At 38.1% G+C, this 19739-nt stretch overlaps 2 protein-coding genes across 3 annotated transcripts in view; one reads left to right on the top strand and one right to left on the bottom strand.

The window, feature by feature from the left end:
* Positions 1–1362: 1362 nt before the first annotated feature.
* polr2h (RNA polymerase II, I and III subunit H) lies at positions 1363–4697 on the bottom strand. The gene is made up of 6 exons (XM_042483753.1): positions 4501–4697; positions 3223–3314; positions 2985–3068; positions 2571–2664; positions 2308–2391; positions 1363–1796 (listed from the first exon to the last, which is right to left on the bottom strand). Exons 2-6 carry the CDS (start codon positions 3293–3295, stop codon positions 1679–1681), a joined length of 453 nt encoding a protein of 150 aa, XP_042339687.1. The 5' UTR covers positions 3296–3314; positions 4501–4697; the 3' UTR covers positions 1363–1678.
* A 963-nt stretch (positions 4698–5660) lies between these two features.
* The window catches only part of LOC121941233 (lisH domain-containing protein ARMC9), a 28584-nt gene continuing 14505 nt past the window's right edge, over positions 5661–19739 (top strand). Inside the window, exons 1-17 of one of the 2 annotated variants that reach the window (XM_042483984.1) lie at positions 5661–5794; positions 6109–6277; positions 6527–6652; positions 6933–7103; positions 7518–7673; positions 8214–8306; positions 9630–9654; positions 10377–10534; positions 10980–11078; positions 11868–11903; positions 15239–15273; positions 15361–15472; positions 15881–15973; positions 17064–17154; positions 17817–17940; positions 18180–18319; positions 19502–19578. In XM_042483984.1, the coding sequence (XP_042339918.1) occupies positions 6203–6277; positions 6527–6652; positions 6933–7103; positions 7518–7673; positions 8214–8306; positions 9630–9654; positions 10377–10534; positions 10980–11078; positions 11868–11903; positions 15239–15273; positions 15361–15472; positions 15881–15973; positions 17064–17154; positions 17817–17940; positions 18180–18319; positions 19502–19578 (1611 nt within the window). In that variant the 5' untranslated portion in view covers positions 5661–5794; positions 6109–6202. The remainder of the gene's footprint in view (positions 5795–6108; positions 6278–6526; positions 6653–6932; positions 7104–7517; positions 7674–8213; positions 8307–9629; positions 9655–10376; positions 10535–10979; positions 11079–11867; positions 11904–15238; positions 15274–15360; positions 15473–15880; positions 15974–17063; positions 17155–17816; positions 17941–18179; positions 18320–19501; positions 19579–19739) is intronic. The other variant, XM_042483985.1, reaches the window with a different exon arrangement.

Below are 19739 nucleotides of genomic sequence, written 5' to 3'. Positions count from 1 at the left end.
ATTGCTACTGACTTAGAAGTATTGCTATAGGCTATAGTATGCCATTCAAATGCAACACTCAAAAGGATGTCCCATAGTGTACTGTATTTTCCTATAATAACTTTGTGTCATACTCATACATATTCTTTCTTAACCATCATGCAGCATTACTGCTGCTCGTTTTTTCTTAAAGCGTCAAGCCATTTTTACAGCATCACTACATCGAAATTAGGAGTGTGCGTGAATCATTGAAAGTATTCCTCCCCGTCCTGTGACATTCATTACCAGTGACACTGTCAAGCCTGTTCTGCACACAAAAGCTGCTTCTTCACTCTTAATTCAATCTTCTGTTGCCTCAGTGTAGACATTTCAGTTTCCTGCTGTCTAAGCAAATACAGAAGCAATGCCCATGACATGCTGGGTAATAAAATCCAATCTGTGAGCTGGGAGAAAAATATTCAAACTTCCTAAAATATTTGCTAGAGGATCTGGTTCTGGCTTTTGATTTTCAGCTATTATCATTATGGATTTACCTGCAGAATATTTCTATTTAATTGTTAAACAGCTATAAAATGTCAGAAAATGCTATATGTACAAAAAAAAAAAGTAAAAATGTCGATACAATCTTTAAAAGTCAGACCAAACCAAGATATTCAGATTAATATGATAGAAAACAGAGAAATGACAGGAATCTACATATTTGAGGGGGTTTCCTTTCCTGGTATTTGTACATGAAAATACTTTGATTAATCCATTATCAAAATAGATAGCAATTATTTTCTGTCAACCCACTAATCAACTAATAGTCGCTATAATGTAATCACATTCAATTTAATCTCTACCAGCTGTACCAGCTCTAACAGTTTTCACTGTTTATATATGTTATAACAGTTTTGGCACTGTAAATACTACCTGAAAAACCACAGCCGAGGCCTTGTTTCTTGAACGAGACATTGCTGACTGTTGTTATTTAAGTACAACTTTTCAAAGCTGTGTTTAGTTAATTTAAATCTTTCTGGATTATGTATTTATCAGACACATTAGTACTTCATTCATTGGCTGTATGAATGTTTAAATATTGTACAAATTCATGCTCTGCACTGATATCAGTTTGATGATGTATAATGTCAGTTATGTCCTCCAAAGACAAAGCAGCCTTTAAGACAATTGGCCTGCGAGCTACAGCTCAATTAGCACCAGTTTCTTTAAATATGCCTTCTTCACTACAGTACACAGTTTACCTGCATCCAAATATTGAACAGTTGTACAAAATAAACCTCATTCAACATATTTGATAGAGCAGCTAAGCAGTTGCTATTTAATTTGTATGGCATGTTGGAATAAAATGAACAGAATTAACATGTTGAGGTAAGGACAAAAAGGTAAAAGCAGGGTGACTGTTTATGAATCATTTTGTATAAAAGAAATCTTTATTTACAGTTTGCCAGCAGATGGAGGTTGCAGCAGTTTTTAAGTGTCACAGTCTTTAATATGTAGTCCATCTCCTTGGAGGAAACATTTGGTTACTACAAGAGTAAAAAAAACGATGTTTTCTTCAGCCTGCAAGTGCTCCGTCTGTGAGCTGCTCTTGTGCTCCAAACTCTGGAATTTGAATGTTTTCAGCGAGCAGTCCATTCTGATTTTAAAGTTGACTTTGGCAGGGGATGAACCAGGGGGAGGGGGTGCGCAGAGTTGGGTTTTAGAAGGCCAGTTTCTTCATGAGGAGGTAGACCCTGGAGTCCACCTCAAAGCCGTGGAGGTTGTTGGCGTCTCCCTGCAGCCTCATGAGGAGGCCGCCGTAAGACACATAGGCAGAGCTGAAAGGAGGAGCACATCCAAAAAACTAGATTAAAAACTGAGGGATTAACTTTTTTAATGATAAAAACATTGGCATTATCTCACTCACACAGAGTTTTGTTGGGGTAGTAAATAACTTTCAATATTTTTTTTCCCAGAGAAACGTGTACTTATGCCAATCCTCTGAAAACACATCTACAGTGTTTTCTTTTTGTAACACGAGTTACTAGATATGTGTGTGTGTGTGTGTGTGTGTGTGTGTGTGTGTGTGTGTGTGTACTAGGATTGCAGCAGTATACCAGTGTCAAGGTATATTGTGGTATGACAATCAACAGATGTCATACTGTGTATATTTACTCATATATGGTACTGGGAAAAAGGAGGTGGAAGGAGAATCTTTCCTCTATTTGAGCAATTTTCTTGTTTTTTTACTTATTTACTTGTTATTACACTACTGGTTTATTCAAGTATTGAATTAACATATATAAGCTTAACTTCAAAGCTTCATTTAAAGCAGGTCATATCACTCACAGGCGTGTTGCTGCTTCTGTTGAAGTCTCATCACCTTCGATCTTGTAAACCTTCCCATACATCACATAATCAAACTGGTCCGCTCTGGAAATGTAAACAAAGTAAATGAGTGAACATATTAAAACCAGTAAAAAAAATACTGTATATCACAGGTGACAGTCACACCAAAAATGTAAAAACACAAATGTTGCCAGATCCTTAACAAAAGGAAGCTTTTGTTGGTAATGTTAAATGTGTCGGTGAATGAAGGGCAAATGTTTTACCTGGATGGTCGGTCATCCTGAGGATTGTATTCTCCATCATCTGGTGTTCCATCTTCATATAGCGTGCTGGCAATAACCAGTCTGAACTTGTCGCCTTTGAGAAATGGACACAAGAACAAAATGAGTTTATATTGTGCTCTTACACCCCATAGGTTAGCGATGACTTTTTGATGCATGGTGCGTTGAACTGTTCTCTAAAGGTGCTCTCACGTATAGAGGACATAGAGGAATATTAAACAGCTTTACACTGCTCACTTGTACATGTATAGTAAATTCTGTAAGCAAAAGCCAAACGGTGAGGGTGCAATGCTATTAAAAGGCATAATGAATGAATATAAAACACAGCTGTATGCATTTTTGACAAAAAACACCATCAAATGACTTCCATCTTTATCTTAAGAAGTTGCTCCTTACCAAGATCGACAGGATAGATCTGACTGTTCACGTCCAAGATTAGGTCCATCTTAAAAGATTCACTTTCACAGTGCAGACGAGATACTATAGAGAAAAAAAATAGTAGAAAAGTTTGGATTAGTTCATTTGAAGTTTCAAATTTAAGGACACCACATACAGTAGAGCTACCAACTTGTTTGTAGGTGGCAGTTATAACTTCCCAATTTCTTCAACCTTGTTTTAAAGAGATTTCACTCACCTCTGTCAAATTTCTTGCCATCTGGATCAATGTCCTTTACATCAAAGATATCCTCAAACAGAATTCCAGCCATCGCTGTTTGGGTCTATGAACTTGAAAAGGAAAGAGTCAAAACATGTCATTAAGCTAGTTTTTGTTAAGAAAAAAAGGTTTAATAAAAAACAACAGGCATGCTGTTTTTCATCTGGAAATGGAAAAGTATGATTTTACAAATAACAGGTCAGCATGATTAATAAAGTCAAAACTTTTTAAAGCCACCTTGATGCCTGGTAAAATGATGTGTCAATTGTCTTATGCACATCAATATAAATATCTATCATGATGAAAATATAAAAGTTAATACTATACTTTAAACCTTTGAAATCTGGGTCAACCTCAGTTTTCTTGGAATGTGTTCAGATGCCTTTAAAAAACATTTCACAACTTTAAAACCTATGCAAGTTGGTTTGTTTTCTTTCAAAAACTTGAAAAATAAGGCAATTAGAAACCTGGCATGTAATCTCCTGCAAATTATTAGAAATGAATAAAAGTGACAAGAAAATGATCACATAATTAGCTAAGAGTGAGAGAATTCTAAGAACTTTTTTAACTAGTCAAAATATAAGAAAAACGATATTTAACATTGTTAAATTATACATCTAAAAAAAGACATTTCATTATTATTTCATATTATTATGTTATTATTTTATTTCAGCACTTTTTTCAGGTCAATTCCTGTTTTACTTTGTTTTATTATTTATTTTTTAAGGTAATTTCTTGTGAAGTTGCTCATTGAAAAATTCCCATTACTCCTAAAGAAGTAAATCAAGGTGCTCAAGTTTAAAAAGGGTTAAAGGCTTATGTTACATAGCAAGAATTGATAATAGGAGGCTCACTGGTGTATACAAACTCCTCAGCGCAGACAGAAAGAGATGTCCAGACCACATACATTTCTCACGACTTTTACTCTTAATCTAATCAAATATCACCAAATAATGTGTAGTGCAGCTCAAATTGTAGTTTAATTAAATGAGATAAAACTACCACGAAACTAACTTTGGCACGCACTCACGAAGATGAGTCCCATTCAGCTAAGTCAATGTGGAACATGAACATCAACTGTAGCAAAACATATACAGTTTGACAAAGTGGGGCTCACAAAAACAATCTCACTCGACTTTAATGAATAAAATGCTGCCTGACACAGTTGGGTCATAACGCTGACTGCAACTTCAACAGCCTCCAATATTCAGGCTAGCTGTTAGCTTTAGCATGTTGTACACACTTTCACAAGCTTACCTCAAATAAGATCAGTTTTTGTATCGTATTGTGCGCAGAATTACGTCGACGTCACTCCGTTTCTTTCGGTGGCAACTGTTGTTTGAAGTGCGCGCTAGATATCTTGTTTTAGTAAAGCTTCATTCATTACTGAGTGAAACAAATTGTACCGCGGAGAAACAATGTGCTCAACCTCTGACATCGGAACTGCTTCCGGTGTTTTCTCGAAATGTGTTCCGCTCCTTTGCAGCGACCCCTGGTGGTCAGGGGGAAACACGCATCAACGAGGACACGCGACCTCCACACAACCACTTCATTAAATTATAATAATCCATGGACACAACATGTCTTGAAAATGCAAATTTACCGTTTACATAAAAAAAATAGATGGGCCAATTGTAATTGTTTATGCCAAACAAAATAAACGTATGAATTATGACAGAAAACTCAATTTATCTGTGGTACCTGTGGTTACATACAGTTCATTCTTGGAGAAATTTGGATTTTTGAATATTATTAACAAATCAGGTTCTTTGAATGAAATGTTCTTGCCAAAATGTCTTTGGAAATCCAACTAAAAATCACTCCAGAGATAAAGCAATATTTAAAGTCTCACCGTCAAGGGTCTGGTCTGTCCATTCATGTCTGACAGGTGCTATATTTCAAGTACTCTTCTTCTTCTTCTCCCTATTATTATTCTTAATATTATGATTATTATTATTATTATTAAATCAGTTTTGTAAGATGTATTTTGTCATGAATGGAGATTCTGTCCACAGCAATGCTGTAACTGTTTATAGTGAAGTAGTCATATAGTTGCTGGGGATGCCAGTTGGCAGTGCATTTACTACAGTGTTATGCTCATGTTGGGAGACAGAAACACTATAACCTACCTCTCTATAAGTCATCATAAGAATACAAAAGTCCATCATTGTCAAATATTTGTTTCACAGGTAGAATGTTGAACCAATGTTCAAAGAACAGGAACTCATTTTTATATGTAATATTACAATAATCTCTTTTTTTTTCAAAGAAAAAGGTAAAACCAAACGGGCTGCCTTCTCGAAGCGTAAAAAAAGTCTACTGTTTACGACACTTGCCTTTTCTTTCCAGCCTGCATGTCCCAGCCGTTTGGTTGCTAGGTGTTTCAGCGTCCCTTCTGTGTACGGTTGCTAGCTAATGGTTAGCTGACTAATATCAAAGTAACTGAAGCCAATAAGCATGATCGAAGATGGGTTGCATAAGTTTCAGTTGCGGATGAATACGCAGAAAGCGAATACTAATTTATTTACTCTTTAAATGATGTGCGAATGAGGTAAGAATGATCTCGATGTCCTTAAATAACGTTAACTGATTAGCTTGTCAGCTAGTACTAGCTTACTACATCTCGCTAACGTCGATTTGTCCCTGTAGTTGACTATTGAGGATGATGTGAAAAGCAGAGAAATCAGATTGCTGTATTCACTGTGTGGTTTAACAGTAATAAAATGCCAGTAAACGATTACATGTCTGTGTTATTTGGTCAAAAATAGTAATAATGCATTAAAACCTTTGTAATACAGATTTACATGGATTTTTGACTCTGAAACACACACTCTCATAGTGCCGTATTCTGTCCTATCTTTGCAGGCTCCACAGGCTTCTCGCTGAGAGTGCAAACGTTATTTTGTGAGAGCAGAAGTATTTGCCGTCAGTAGGTGTTTTAAAGGTTTTGGGCACTCACATGAGTTCCAGGGAGGGAGCCAAGATGGGGGACATCTTGGCAACTGAAGCCGATCTTCTTGGGATGATCAAGGAGGTAACAAGTGAAAATGACAACAACAGAGAATGCACTCATAAAGATGAGCATGTGTACAAATCCATTCAACTTAAACAAAATGCACAGCTTTCCTCCAGCTTGTTATAGCATGATAATACATAGAGTTTTGTCAAGACAGCTGCTGTTCAGTTTTGTAATTTGGAGGCTTAGAACACAGTTAAAGTTAAAGTGAAAGGTAATGCTTTTTGTGCTTGTTTAATGTGTTTGTTTGTTTGTTTGTATTTGTAGTACCTTAAGTTTGAGGAATTTCAAGAGACTGTACACAGTTTTGACAAGGAGTGCAAAAATAAGGGCAAGCTCGTCTCAAAGCCTCAAGGAAGCACTCTCAGAGACTCAAAGACTCGTGGCATTCAGGTAAACGATAAAAGTCTTTAAAACTGCGACTGATTATTTGCGGAGGTGGCTAAGAGGGATAAAGCAGGATGTCCAAGGCTGACTTTTTAAAACCTTTTTTTGTAGAATTATTTGTCATTAGCCCTATCTCTTAATAATATCAAATCTTTTAAAATGTTATTATCATGTATCAATTAGCATTGTGTGATATGTAAATAAAATGATCATTAAAAAGTAGCAAAGTGTTCTTACTGATGTTTTCCCCCCAAACATCAAAACAACTCTTCTTTAACTTTTCTAGAAAGACCTTCTCAGCTCTTTTGATGACGGAGACCACAAAGTGTTCTTTGAACTGTGGACAGAAAATATTCCCTCTGAGATAAAAAACACAGACACCGAGGCCCAGAGCCTGGAGTTTTACCTTCACATCCACTTCACAATCTACCCACTGAGGAGGCACCCTGGCAGACATGTATGTAGATGCAGAACGTTTTCAGTTTTTTTTTAGGTTATTTTCAAATAAACCAGCTATGTCCTGCAACTCTTCTCTTCCCTACAGCTGAATGTCATTATGTGCTATTTATCAAAATGTCCACTAAGCTGTGCTACAGTCTTAATCTCAGTGAGCGATGTGCTTGTTGTTGCACTATACATGCAACTATTCCTAATCTCTATGATATGCCTTTCACTGTAGGTCTTTGCAGCTTAAGTTGATACATTTATACAGATGTGAAGTTATTTCATAAAAGCAGCAGCTACTTCACACAATATAATTGAGGAGGATGTGTGTATGCAACAGAGGAAGTGTTTTTATCTGTGTAATGTGCTTAACTGACAGTCTGTTATAGTCTTGAAATAAAACCTGTTTCTCTATATCTTTCTCTAGGACCAAGCTGAGTTTGAGGAGAGGATTTCCCGTTTCAAGCAATACCTGGAGACTCGAGGAGCAGCACTGAGTCAGACCACAGAGTTTCTGCCTTACTATGCCTTGCCATTCGTCCCCAACCCCACTGTCCATCCCTCCTTCAAAGATCTTTTCCAGGTGCTCAGCCAATAATAAGCAACCATATTCACAGCAGTTTCCCTGACACTGTGAAAAAAAACCCCCCTCAAATTATGGTAAACTGACAGCTGCAGTATCTAGCATAATACTGTTTTTTTTAAACAGTGTTTCTGCTGTATTTACTTCAACCGTATGTTACCGTCAAATTTACAATAACAGTATTCTACAGTCGAATTTGAGCTTTACAGTGTAATTTTGTCTTCTGTTAGGCCTACTTAGGGTAAAATAAAAAAATACTATAAAATGTTGTAAAATTATACAGCAACCTACTGATGTTTTGGCTAAAAAAAAAAACCATCAAGATTTCAAATGTTTTACTATATTTTGGAAAAATGGTACATTACTGTAAAAATGCTGCTGTATTTTTACAGCAATTGTTTACAGTGCTAAATTAAGCTTTATCTTTTCTTGTCTTCACATTACCTGTTTGGGTATTGCCAACTAGTTATTACATATGCAACATAATTACCCTCTGCCACCTTCAGAACGAACATAACCTAATTTTCTTCGGGCATTTAGGATTCCTGGATACCACGGCTGAAGGACAAACTGGAGCAGTTTCTGTCAGTGACACTGAAACCGTCCAACACGCCGAGGCTGCTGAATTTATATGTATCCTTTATCATGGCTCACTCACATGTCATTGCTCAGAAAAGCATGATGGGGGAATCTTTACCCGTATTTCAATGTCTTTGCTGTACTTAGTGGTGTTGCAATGTTGTGTTGTGTATTTGTTGCCTTAGAATGAGATTACATCCTCTATGGAAATGGGAGCTGTTGTTTGCGTCAGCCCCCATTTAGGCTAGAATATGTTTAGCTGCTGCGCCTGACCAGCACACTGCTTTGCTTCCGTAGCTGCCCGCTTCTCCAAACTAGGATCATGATAACCACCATCTCATCAAAGAAGACAAATGTCTCCAGAAATAGGCTTTAAACAATAAATCAGACTTTAGAAATAGGCTTTAAACAATAAATCAGCCAGTGAGAAAAAACACAACACAATCTAGACAGGAACAACTTAAGGTTTTAACACAGGCCAATTAAAGATTGGTTTTCATTCTCTTTTATGTCTGAGCTGCAAATTTAAATCACAACTAAAAAGCCTTCTTGAAACTTCATTGTTTCATATCCTGCAAACAAATCCTGTCTAATTTGCATTTATAGATGGCTGTTTGAGAATGGTGGAGCCCAGACTGATGCTAACTCCACCCAACCACTTAGAGCGGAAAGGCAATTGAAGGATAACAAGAATTGTTGCTTTTACTGGAAACCCATTGGTTCGACTTTCCTACTTCCACATAAAAAACTAAACCATGAAACTAAACCCTATCCCTACTGGCTGACGATCAAAGCATACAGATAAACATAGTAACTTTCATGTCAAGGGTTAACCAAAGAAAATCTGTCTTGTTTGGACATATATAAAATACAAAGGAGCGAGGTTATCTAACATGCATAAACTTCCAGTATGCAAACACTTCAACAGGCTGCACTGTTCACAGCTGACACAGCATACTGTTGGCCTGGTGCCCACATACGTTTACATGCATGTGTGAATGTAAATGAACAGAAAATCAGCTGTGTTTGCCCACACAATGTGTTGGTTCATTGTGCCCCTTTGAAAAAACATCTATCCCTCCCTTTAAAACAAATTAGTGTTGATCCTGTATTGTCTCTTATTATTTACTCACACAACAAAAGGGATTATCTTAATCATAAACAAATATATTTTACAGCAAATGTCCCAGGTTCAAACAGGATGTGAAGAATACTGTGTGTTTATCTCATGTCCTGACAACTCAAGCAAGGCATTTACACTTTACATGTTCTGTTATTGCATCAGTATCCATGGGATATACAGTATAAATAAAAACAGTAAAAATGTTTGACTTATGCTCACATTCTAGTGTGTAGTCTTTAACAGGCATGATCCAGAAGGAGGGAGGAAGGAGTACTAAAGGTAAATATCCCTCTCAAATAATCACATGATAATACAGATATCAATTGCAGATTGCCTATCATATAGCTTGTGCTTGTTAGTGCCTCTAATTTAGTTATTTTATGATTAAATGTTGTAATTTTTGACTTTCATTTCACTTTTTTTTAAGTCTTTGGAAAAGAGCAAAAGCTTCCCACCCACTGAAAGACCACACCTACTTATTGCTTTACAGTGGTGGAGAAATGTAACAGATAAAGCCTGAAAAAAGCCCTCTTTCTATTGGCAAAGTAAGAATTTGGATTTTCATTGTGAATGAGAAAATGATTAGGGCACCTGATACCCTACTGTGGGCCAAATGGCTGTAAATTGAGTATCACTGTCCCATATAGTCGGTATTATTTATGTCTTATTTGTTAACGAATTTCTTTGTTGCAAAACTGGCACTTTCCTGTATCAGCTTTTCAAAGGGACAGAAGTGATGATGGGACATGTTGATAAAGATTTGTGCGATCATTTCTGACAGTGCTCTGACTGCTTGTAAATAGAGGTTAACAGTTACTCAACACACCCCTAAAGATGCAATCTACATCTGAAGTATTGACTTACGGACTTAATGAGAAGAGACTACAAACATTCATCCAATGTAATGTTTTCAAAAGCACTTTAATCCCGAAGCTACACAGAGAATGTCACTCATGATATTAATGTTGTTGCACCCTTTGCCTGTGTGTGTGACTGCACAGAGGCTATGCAGCAGTTACAGCTCCAACTGGTAGAATCAGACCGGCGCATCACTAGTTACGTACGGAAGTTCAACAAGATGCAGGCAGACTACCATAACCTGATTGGAATCACTGCTGAGCTTGTCGACTCACTGGAGGCCACCGTCAGCGGAAAAATGGTAGATCAGCATGACTGTGGGGCAAACACACATTCTATTACAGGGACTACAGGCACTAACTACAATGGCGGGCACATGCAACACACACACACACACACATGGACACAAAATGAGCTAATGAGTGAAAATACATGGACGGGCACATGCAAGACACACACACACACAGCAACACAAATTGAGCTAATGAGTGGTGCACACACAAACACTGCACAGGCACACAAAAAGGTTTAATTAGGCCTTCTTACAGTCATATAAGCAAACACTTATGACAAGAAAAAGGCATTTACACACACTGCGACATTTTAAAACAGATCTAAGTATCTCATATGCACACACATGAACTTAACTACTTGATGAAAAGGCTGGTAAACAGGGATATAAAAATGGCAACCCTCTACCCACATGTAGTATCTTAAAGCTCAAGGGGCCTGCTGTGTTTTTGCAGATCTCCCCTGAGTATCTACAGAGTGTGTGTGTTCGCCTGTTCAGCAGCCAGATGAGGCAGAGCGTGGTGCAGAGCACCGACTTCACCAGGCCTGGCACTGTGAGTGAAAGCACACACACATTTCTACTTATCCTTTCTCCTTCACACCTCACTGGTAGAATAATAAAACACAAGGCCTTAAGGCAAGATGATTTCAGCTCAACATGGAAAATGTTGCTTATAGGAGCACAATCTTACACCAACATACTAGCAGAAGAGAGTGCTCTTAGTGATAATCAGAGGTACTGAAGTTAACATTGTGTGAGACATTTAAAAGCTGTTGTTAAAGGGAGGGTTTATTTGCCCTAAAGTGTCATCATATTCTCTGCAGCATGTACATTGTGCAGCTGTTTTTAAACCATCTAGTTATCCTGCCCAGTTTGTGTCCTGGAAATGGTCGACTGGATCCTGGTGTTGCATTATTACTCACACATACTTGGGAGGCTTGTTGAAAGATTAATATGTGTAAAACATGCAACTCAGGACTGCAGGAACAGTTTCAAACATCGGTCAAAGTGGCTCACAAGGATCAAGATTGATTGTAATGGTTAGAATAAAAATGATCCATATTGCATGCCAAAGAAGCTGGTACAGTAGAAATATTAAAATTAAACAGCAAATAGATGATTCTGGTAGCTGTTACAGTGTGACTCTGTGACACAGATTATGTAAAAAAAAAAGAGAGAGAACAAAAACTGTCCACATTAAAAACCTCGACAATCACGCTTATTGTCAGTGGCTCTCATTGTAGTGCTGAACTTGTGAAATCTTGTTTCTTTCTGTTTTGAACTGAACAACTTCTTCTTGTGTGTTTGTGTTTCTGCGTGTGTGATGCTTTTATCCACAAAGGGATATTACTCTATGAGTCCCTATGATGATGGCTATGTAAGTTTCATTTGTTTTCATCTTTACTTCCTGTCTTTGCTCACGTCCCCGCTTTTCATCTTGCTTGTGCCTCGCCGTGTCTCCTCTTTCTCCCCTCCTTCTCCTTAAATCTGCTTCCCCTTCCTTTACTACAGATACACATTTTTGGCCTGCCTTTGTACTCAGTCTATATTCCTGCAATTTTCATTTGATTTCTACCAGATTGTCCTACTTAAAAGGGATGTTTGGCCTCGTTTGTTGTAAGAATGACCTCTTTTGTCAGGCAGCTTGTTAAGCCAAACACGAGCGTCTTTCTCAGGGCGCACCTCTTTATTAAATTTATTTGTTCTCAAAGGCTGAAGTCATTGTTCCGTCCCTTAGCTCTACTTATTGGCTGTCTGTCTTCTTCTTTTAAAGGTATATGCTGTCGGTTTCAGTTTTCTCCCCGTACCATTTATTTAACGGTACAGTTTTGAAATAATTTTGACAGACACAGTGACAGGAAAGGAATAGCCAGCACAAGACATTTGATGTAAAAAGCACTTCTCTCATGCTCAGGCTGTCAAACAGGGATTAAATTACAGCTGTTTGTAAAAAGGCAACCACAAGGCTTTAGATAATTGTAGTAGCTGTTAACACCCTCAGTAACACGCACTCAAGTTAAATGCATGATAAAACATTAATTATTAATACCAATGTTGGATTATGTCCGTGGAAGGTGAGGTCAAGCCTTGACTGTTGTGCGAGAAGCTGGTAATGAAAAAACTCAACCAGCATTTGATTGATGCTTAATGTTAATGTCCTGAGAGCAAAAAGACCATATTTGCCCTCACACGATTAAGCAAACTGTTTTGTTTATTGCAACATATCACCATGACTGACCAAAATAGACCAGAATTATCACATTTTAATAGCCTTAATAATATTGAGATCGCGCTCAGATTTTTCTTCGCAACTCTTCTGTGGTGTATCCAGCTGCAGGCAAAAAAAACCTGGATTAGATCAGGGAAAAGAGCTGCCGATTTAGACAATAGCATCATCAATAGATGGCCTTCAGCTGTCCCCACGGTCATAGAAAGAGTAAATGTTGAGAAGACGCTCTAAAAAGGCAAAGAGAATAAAGGCACCTCTTATGTAAACTGTGCATTGTCAGAGAATTTGGGTCAAGCTTTTGCTTTGTGTAGTCAATTAGCTGAAATCTGAGAGTACATGTGGCCTTTAAATCCAAGGTTTATTAAAAATGTTGAAATGACTTATGGTTTTTTCCCCTTGCTTCTTAAAGCATTTTGTTTGACTTCACTATTCATACATTGGCTATCTTGTTTAGACAGCAATATAGAACAGTTGTTATACATTTCTATACATCTGTCAGGCCCCGTCTATACTTTTTTTAAACTGATATTTTCCCCCTCTTTAAAAAAAAAAAAGTCCAATTATATCTTCGTTTTACAAAATATCTCTGTTCACACTAGAATGCAAAACCGACTCAAAACGCTTGCAGGTTTTGACTGTCTATAGCAATCTCCCCTCGTCTTTAGAATAAGGACGAAGGAGCTCACTCACACCCCATTTCTGCCAAATTAGCCCAGGTTCTTGAACCGGTTCCTTTTCAGGATTCTGGGAACCTTGGTGCTATTAAGCAAATCAGCCAGTGTTTCCACCGTTTTTTGTGGAACCTTTATAACCAAGGCTGTTTCATCATTGGAGAGCTTTGCTCTGTGCACAATGGAATTAAACAGTAGTAGCAAAATTACATTGATTACCTGCAAACTTTTGTTCTGCTTTTACAGGTACTTGTTTTAACCAACTATTAAAGAGACCATTGCATGCTCTTCTTTGTCTGACAATTTGTCACTTGACTTTGGAACCAACTTTCTGGGAACTGAATTAATTTATTTTTGGTCGAAATGCTCTGAAAGGTTAAAAATTGGGTGCGGGAACTGGAATGGAACTAGTTCCATGTTGGTGGAAAAATAGCCTCAAAGATTCGAGAGAAGCCCTGAACATGTGAAAGTTTTCCTTCCGCTCATCATCGACAACAATGTCACTCTCAAAATTGTTCCACCATCTGCTGGTTGGACCAGGCCTGATCCAGACTGTTGTTTCTGAAGGATTTAAAATAGCAGACACTGAGGTGGACCAAACAACAATGGGCGCAGCAGATGGCTCTGTTCATCCATAAAGTGAGGCAGCAATACTTAGTTAAAGTGTGAAGTATTTTTTAGACCAAGTCATGCTACCAAAACGTAAATAAACCCGTAGTCCATCATTGTTGTTTTTGTTTCTGACACATGCTCATTACACAAAGAAACAAAGGGCATGCACAAATTGAGGAGATGATGCCATCGCTTTCCAAATGCTCTGTTTTTCATGACTGCATTGATGCACAGTAACCAGAATTTTGAAAAATCTTTACCTTAGTGACCTAAAACTCTGTTTGCATGTGGACAAGAGGCCAAAACGTAGAGGAAAATATCCATTTACAAAAATTTCTACGTAGACAAGGTCTTAATCAGGCACCCCAGGGTCCAGACACCCCAGTGTCAAATGTCTCCTAAAAACATGTCCCCCATGCCCTTCAGCATTATTCTTGGCAACTGAAATGTTTAGAGAGAGAGGAATTTGGGAAGGAATCCAGGTATCGATGTTCTCCTCTACTTCCGTATTACCTGCCTCACACCAAAGCAAAAATGTAGCCAGACCACCTGATACCTCAGACGCCACGGATCGCTCCCCTGACCTCACACTGCTCCCGCTATAGGGCTAACCACCCAGGCTTCAGATTGGATTTCAGGGCTCAAAAACCCCTTTCAATAGTAAAAAAAACCCACTAATAATTAGATCTCTCACCCTTCCTCCACAAACCCACACTACCACCACAATGATATATTACCCTGTTCAGTAGTCTCCACTCTTTTTCCTCAGAAACAATAATTCACAGGCCCATGGTACACAGAGATGTAACAAATGAAGGGGTGTCTGTTTCATACTAACCTGGTACTTTTAAATTGCTGAACTATCTTAGCCTATTTGTCATTGACTGCATGGGCGATATAACCAAACAGTACTCTATGTGTATGTGCGGGGATTCAGCATGTACCACAAGCATGATGTATGCATGTCTAAAAACCCACTAATGACTTATTTAGAACATATCTAACTTGTTTAGATGGAGAATACTGGGTAAGTAGGGGGACCACATACTACAGATGGTAAAACAGATAAACAGTAGCATGGGTTACACTTTCCACACTTTAAAGTAAGAATGTGATAAGTGTAGTTTGAGATAGTCTGATTCTTCTTAAATTTACTTACTCCTCTTTGCCTTCTTTATTCAATGTTGCTCTGTCTTATAGGCTTCCTCGATGCTGCGCGCATCCATTGCACCACAGTAAGTATTACATTTGAGAGTTTCTTTGCTAATCTGTACGGTAAGATAAGTGCCATGATAAACATGTCTTTTTATATTTATCCCTAGGAGATCCAAGGAGGTGCCAATGCTGCCCTCACTGGACTACGAGAAGCTGAAGAAAGACCTGGTTGAAGGCTCAGACAGACTCAGGTCCCTACTGCTTCAGGCACTGCGCTGGGTGAGTGTTTATGTTCTTATTTACACTTCATTAGCATTTTACAGCAAAGCTAGCGTAATTTAATGTAAATTATATGTTGTAAGTGTTTTTCTGATGTTATACAGACAGCGTTGCAAGTTAGATGTTAACAATTCCATGTTTTATTACATTTTTATTCCTTTTTAACCCTGCAAAAGTTTGCTGTTTTTGTTCTAGTATGCTGTTCACATAAAGCTATAGAAGCCCAATACATCATAGTATTATACAGATCAGCTGCACTGAATCGATGGGAAGACAGAAAAAAAGACAACTTTGAAGCAGCTCATAAGTGCAGCAGTTTCTGAGCACCATTCCTCTTCACTTTGCATGTCTACTCCTTTGAGTAGACATGCAAAGTTTCTCACGTTAGTTTCTCACGGTTTTTTTTAGAGACTGACTCGCTCCCTCCCTGGAGAACAAAGAGACACAGTTCTTCAAGCCTTTATCAGTAATGATCTTTTGGAGCGCTACAGCACGAAACAGGTAAGACTATAAGACTACAGTGTGTTTTAACACTGTAAAGTAATTACTATAAGGTGAGAGTGATTTCCCCCCCCCAACTTTATTTTTTGCCACCATCAGAGCCAAAGGTAAATATAACTTCTTGGCCTCACTGCCTAATTAATCCCCAAGTTCTAATTTCAAGCAGACAGCACATTTGCTGTTTGCACACAGGTTTGTTTCTCACCTTCTGTTGGCTTAATGCTGCAAAGTGAATGAGGAACATAAACTGTAGACAAACTGCACGTAGCATATGCGATGTCAACAATATGCCTCTGAGATATTTGTTTTTCAAGCACTTTCCACTGATTTACATATATCTGTGATTTTAATTATTTTAATTTGACTGGAGTTGTCTAATGCCATGTTCCCAGCCTCAGATTAGGTAGCATTCTCTTGATCAGTTTACCCTTTTTAGTTAACAAAAGGTCAGAGCAGGAAACTCAGATTATATTCCAAATTTCACTCTTTGAAAGGGCTGAGAAGCCGCATGCCTTTTTTACATGCTTTATTGTTTTTTTGTTTTGTTTTGTTTTTCTTTTCTTTTCTCACTCCCTTCACCTAGCCTTTAGTGGTAGGGTTGCATGTTAAAGAGAATCACTGTGCAGGACGGTAAATGATCCTCACCTTACACCTGAGCTCTTTGTGTATGTTCTTTACCACAAAGCTCCAAGCCACCCCTAAATAACACTAGAGCCATTTACTATAAGAGCCACAATAATAGAAGGAAGGGTGTCAATCTCTTTTAATCAAATAACAAGTATAGTTTTTGTGTTTGACAGCAGTTAAAAGCATAACTTACCACAAGGAACAGGAGTAAGTGCTGTGATTAGCATGTGCTCCAGCTGCAGTTCCAGCATGTCCCATCTGGTTTGATTGAGCCAGTTTCATAAAGTTGCTTCACTCAAAGTTTCCTCTATGTATTTTTATTCCTGTATAAAGTTACCAACTCCTTGGTAAGGCACAATGAAGGTACTGCTGGATGATCATAAAATCCCATTGTAATGCAGTGAAAAGACTTTGTCTATATCTGCTATATAAAAGGCATCTGCAATGTTTTGTGTTTTCATAGATAACGGTGCTTCATTTAATGAGATCGAAGAATGAGATTGTCCGCCAATACATGGCTCGTCTCATCAATGCATTTGCCTCCCTTGCAGAGGGTAAGTGCTCAGGCATCATTATTACTTTGTAGCATGAGTCATTGTCTGACTGGATGCATTTGGAGACATAGATTCACGGATGACCTCAATTGCTTTTACCATAACTTTACAATCAGGTTTAAAAACGCTAATGACCTGAGCAGCGACATGCGAGCAACTTTCAAGGATGTTTTGTAAACAGACAATGTTGCAAAGACAAGTGTATTTTGTGCTGAGAATTTCTATGATGCAGAAAGTAGTTGCTGTAAGATTATTTTAATTTGTTTTATTTGTTAAAAATAATTTGTCAAAATTTGTCTCAAGAACATGAAAAAGTTCAAGTTTCATTGAAATGCATTTACAGAATGACTTTGTGGGTGTGACTAATGTGATATCAGTAAATTGTGAACTTCCTGGAACTAATTTTTTGCTCAGTAATAAAGAGGGGTGGAGATAGACATATTTTTAGGAGATAATACTGTTATCCTCACCAGGGTTCACAGTTGCACCAAAATATTAATTGTGAAATGTATTTCTTTCCATTATTGATGAAACTACTTGTAACTTAGATAAAAACGGGTGCAATTATGTAGAGAATGATGTTACCATGTGAGGATTCAAAATGCCAGTAAGGCCTTTTTCTTGCCCTTTGATCGTAATTCATGTTGTGTTCATGCTTACAGGTCGGGTTTACCTCTCCCATATCCCCGTTCTTTTGAAACTTCTGACAGAAGCACTCAGGACAGAGGACAAAGACTCCCTGACTAGAGAGAATGTGCTTGTGGCCTTACAGAAACTCAGCCTTAGGTGAAGTCTGCTTTAACAATAACAACTGAATTGACACTTCTAAACAAAATTACATACCAGTTTGTGCAGTGAACAACCAGTAATCACCCTATTATTAAAGATGGGGATTTCTTTCTTTCTTTCTTGTATAGATGTGTTTGAGCCATAGGGATAAAATTAATCCACCTTTACAACTGAGGAACACAAATATTTGCCTTCAAATTGCTTCTAATCCATCATTTATCATCATGTCTTGGTAGGAGGAGCCAACAGACTGCCATGATAGCAGATGGTCTGATTGGATGGCTGGTGGATGAGCTGCAAGAATCAGACTGCCTAAGTGACTACACCCTGGAGTACTCTGCAGCTCTGCTCATGAACCTGTGTCTACGAACGAAAGGTAAAGGCGGGGCACATACACAACAGAGACACAGTTGAATAATAGTAGAAGACCCCAGCCCCTTTGAGACTGAGCTTGATATTCACCTCAGAAGACAGTTTGTTAATAAATTTGAACAGATCGTGTCCAAAATCATATAAAATAAAAATTATAGTGAATTAAATATCCCCCTCCCTCTTTCTCTCTCTCTCTTTATATATATATATATAGTACTAAACTCTGTATATCCAACTGACTCTGTGATACTTTATTGAAGTGCAACGATGAAACAAATGGATGAAAATGTAATCCTGTTATCCATGATGTCATTGTAAATCAATTTTATCTCCTTTAAAGCCACATAAACTCTCTGTCTTACTTGTTTCCTGTCAGATGATTTTATTATGAGCGGGGGGGGGGGTTGTGTTAAAAACATTTTTGCTTTGTCCCCTCCTTCTGGACACTGTTTTTTTTTAATACCCTTTTTACTTATTTCCTCTTACATCAAATCTAGAGTGTATCTTTGTTCATGTCACGCCACTTCATGCATTTTTGTCTCAGTTGCCCAGAGGGGCTGCTTCTTATAGCATGCCATTGGAAAATACTGCACTGCTTTTGTTTTTTTAGTGTTTCTTTCATCTCACACACAGAAAGATAAAAACACAAAGCAAATTTCAACTGGAAGGGCACTTGGAGAGCGCAGACCTCCACCAAGGCCAAATGCTCTATCTCGCAATGTTGAAGGTGAAATATATTGATCATTAAGAACATTCATATAGCAGCAGATATTTTTTAATCATGCCCCCTGGCTAGCTGGTGTTGAGCTCTGCACACTACCCGGGCTGTGCATGAGTGGTGCTCATACAGGATGGTATGATCGCTGCCATATGAGCACACTGATAGCTCTGTCAGCACTGTGGCTGAGATCAGCGCTGTTAACACTGTTTGAACTGCTAATAACACCACAGATAACACAGCCCCATCACATAGTGGCAGAACGTCCTCTTCACTTCCACCGCCTGCTCAAAAGCTGAGCCAAATACATGATTTTATCAGGAAGGAATATCAGATTATTACAATATTAGGTCATCCTAATTTAGAACAAACAAGAATGTCAGGTCATAGAAGAAAGAGTTTGGGGTTTTTAAACTGATGCTTGTCTGTATGGCCTGTATGTTTGCATGTGTGTGTGTCTTTGCACAGGAAAAAGGAAGTGTGCAGAGAACGCCAAGCATGTGCTAAAGGTTCTAACTGACCTTCTTGGACACGAGAACCATGAGGTGATGCAAACATCCGTCATAACATGCACACAGATGTTACATGCACATGTTACGTGCACACAGAATACATTCACAGAGGTTGAAAACAAGGATGCATTATAATTATTCCCACATGCATTCAGTATAGGGACATACTCACGCATTAAGAAAACAACAAGAAA

Source organism: Plectropomus leopardus, chromosome 3 (assembly GCF_008729295.1).
Source record: "Plectropomus leopardus isolate mb chromosome 3, YSFRI_Pleo_2.0, whole genome shotgun sequence".
Lineage (NCBI taxonomy): Eukaryota > Metazoa > Chordata > Actinopteri > Perciformes > Serranidae > Plectropomus > Plectropomus leopardus.
The sequence above is the reverse complement of the archived record's forward strand: the minus strand, read 5'-3'. Positions and strand labels throughout refer to the sequence as shown.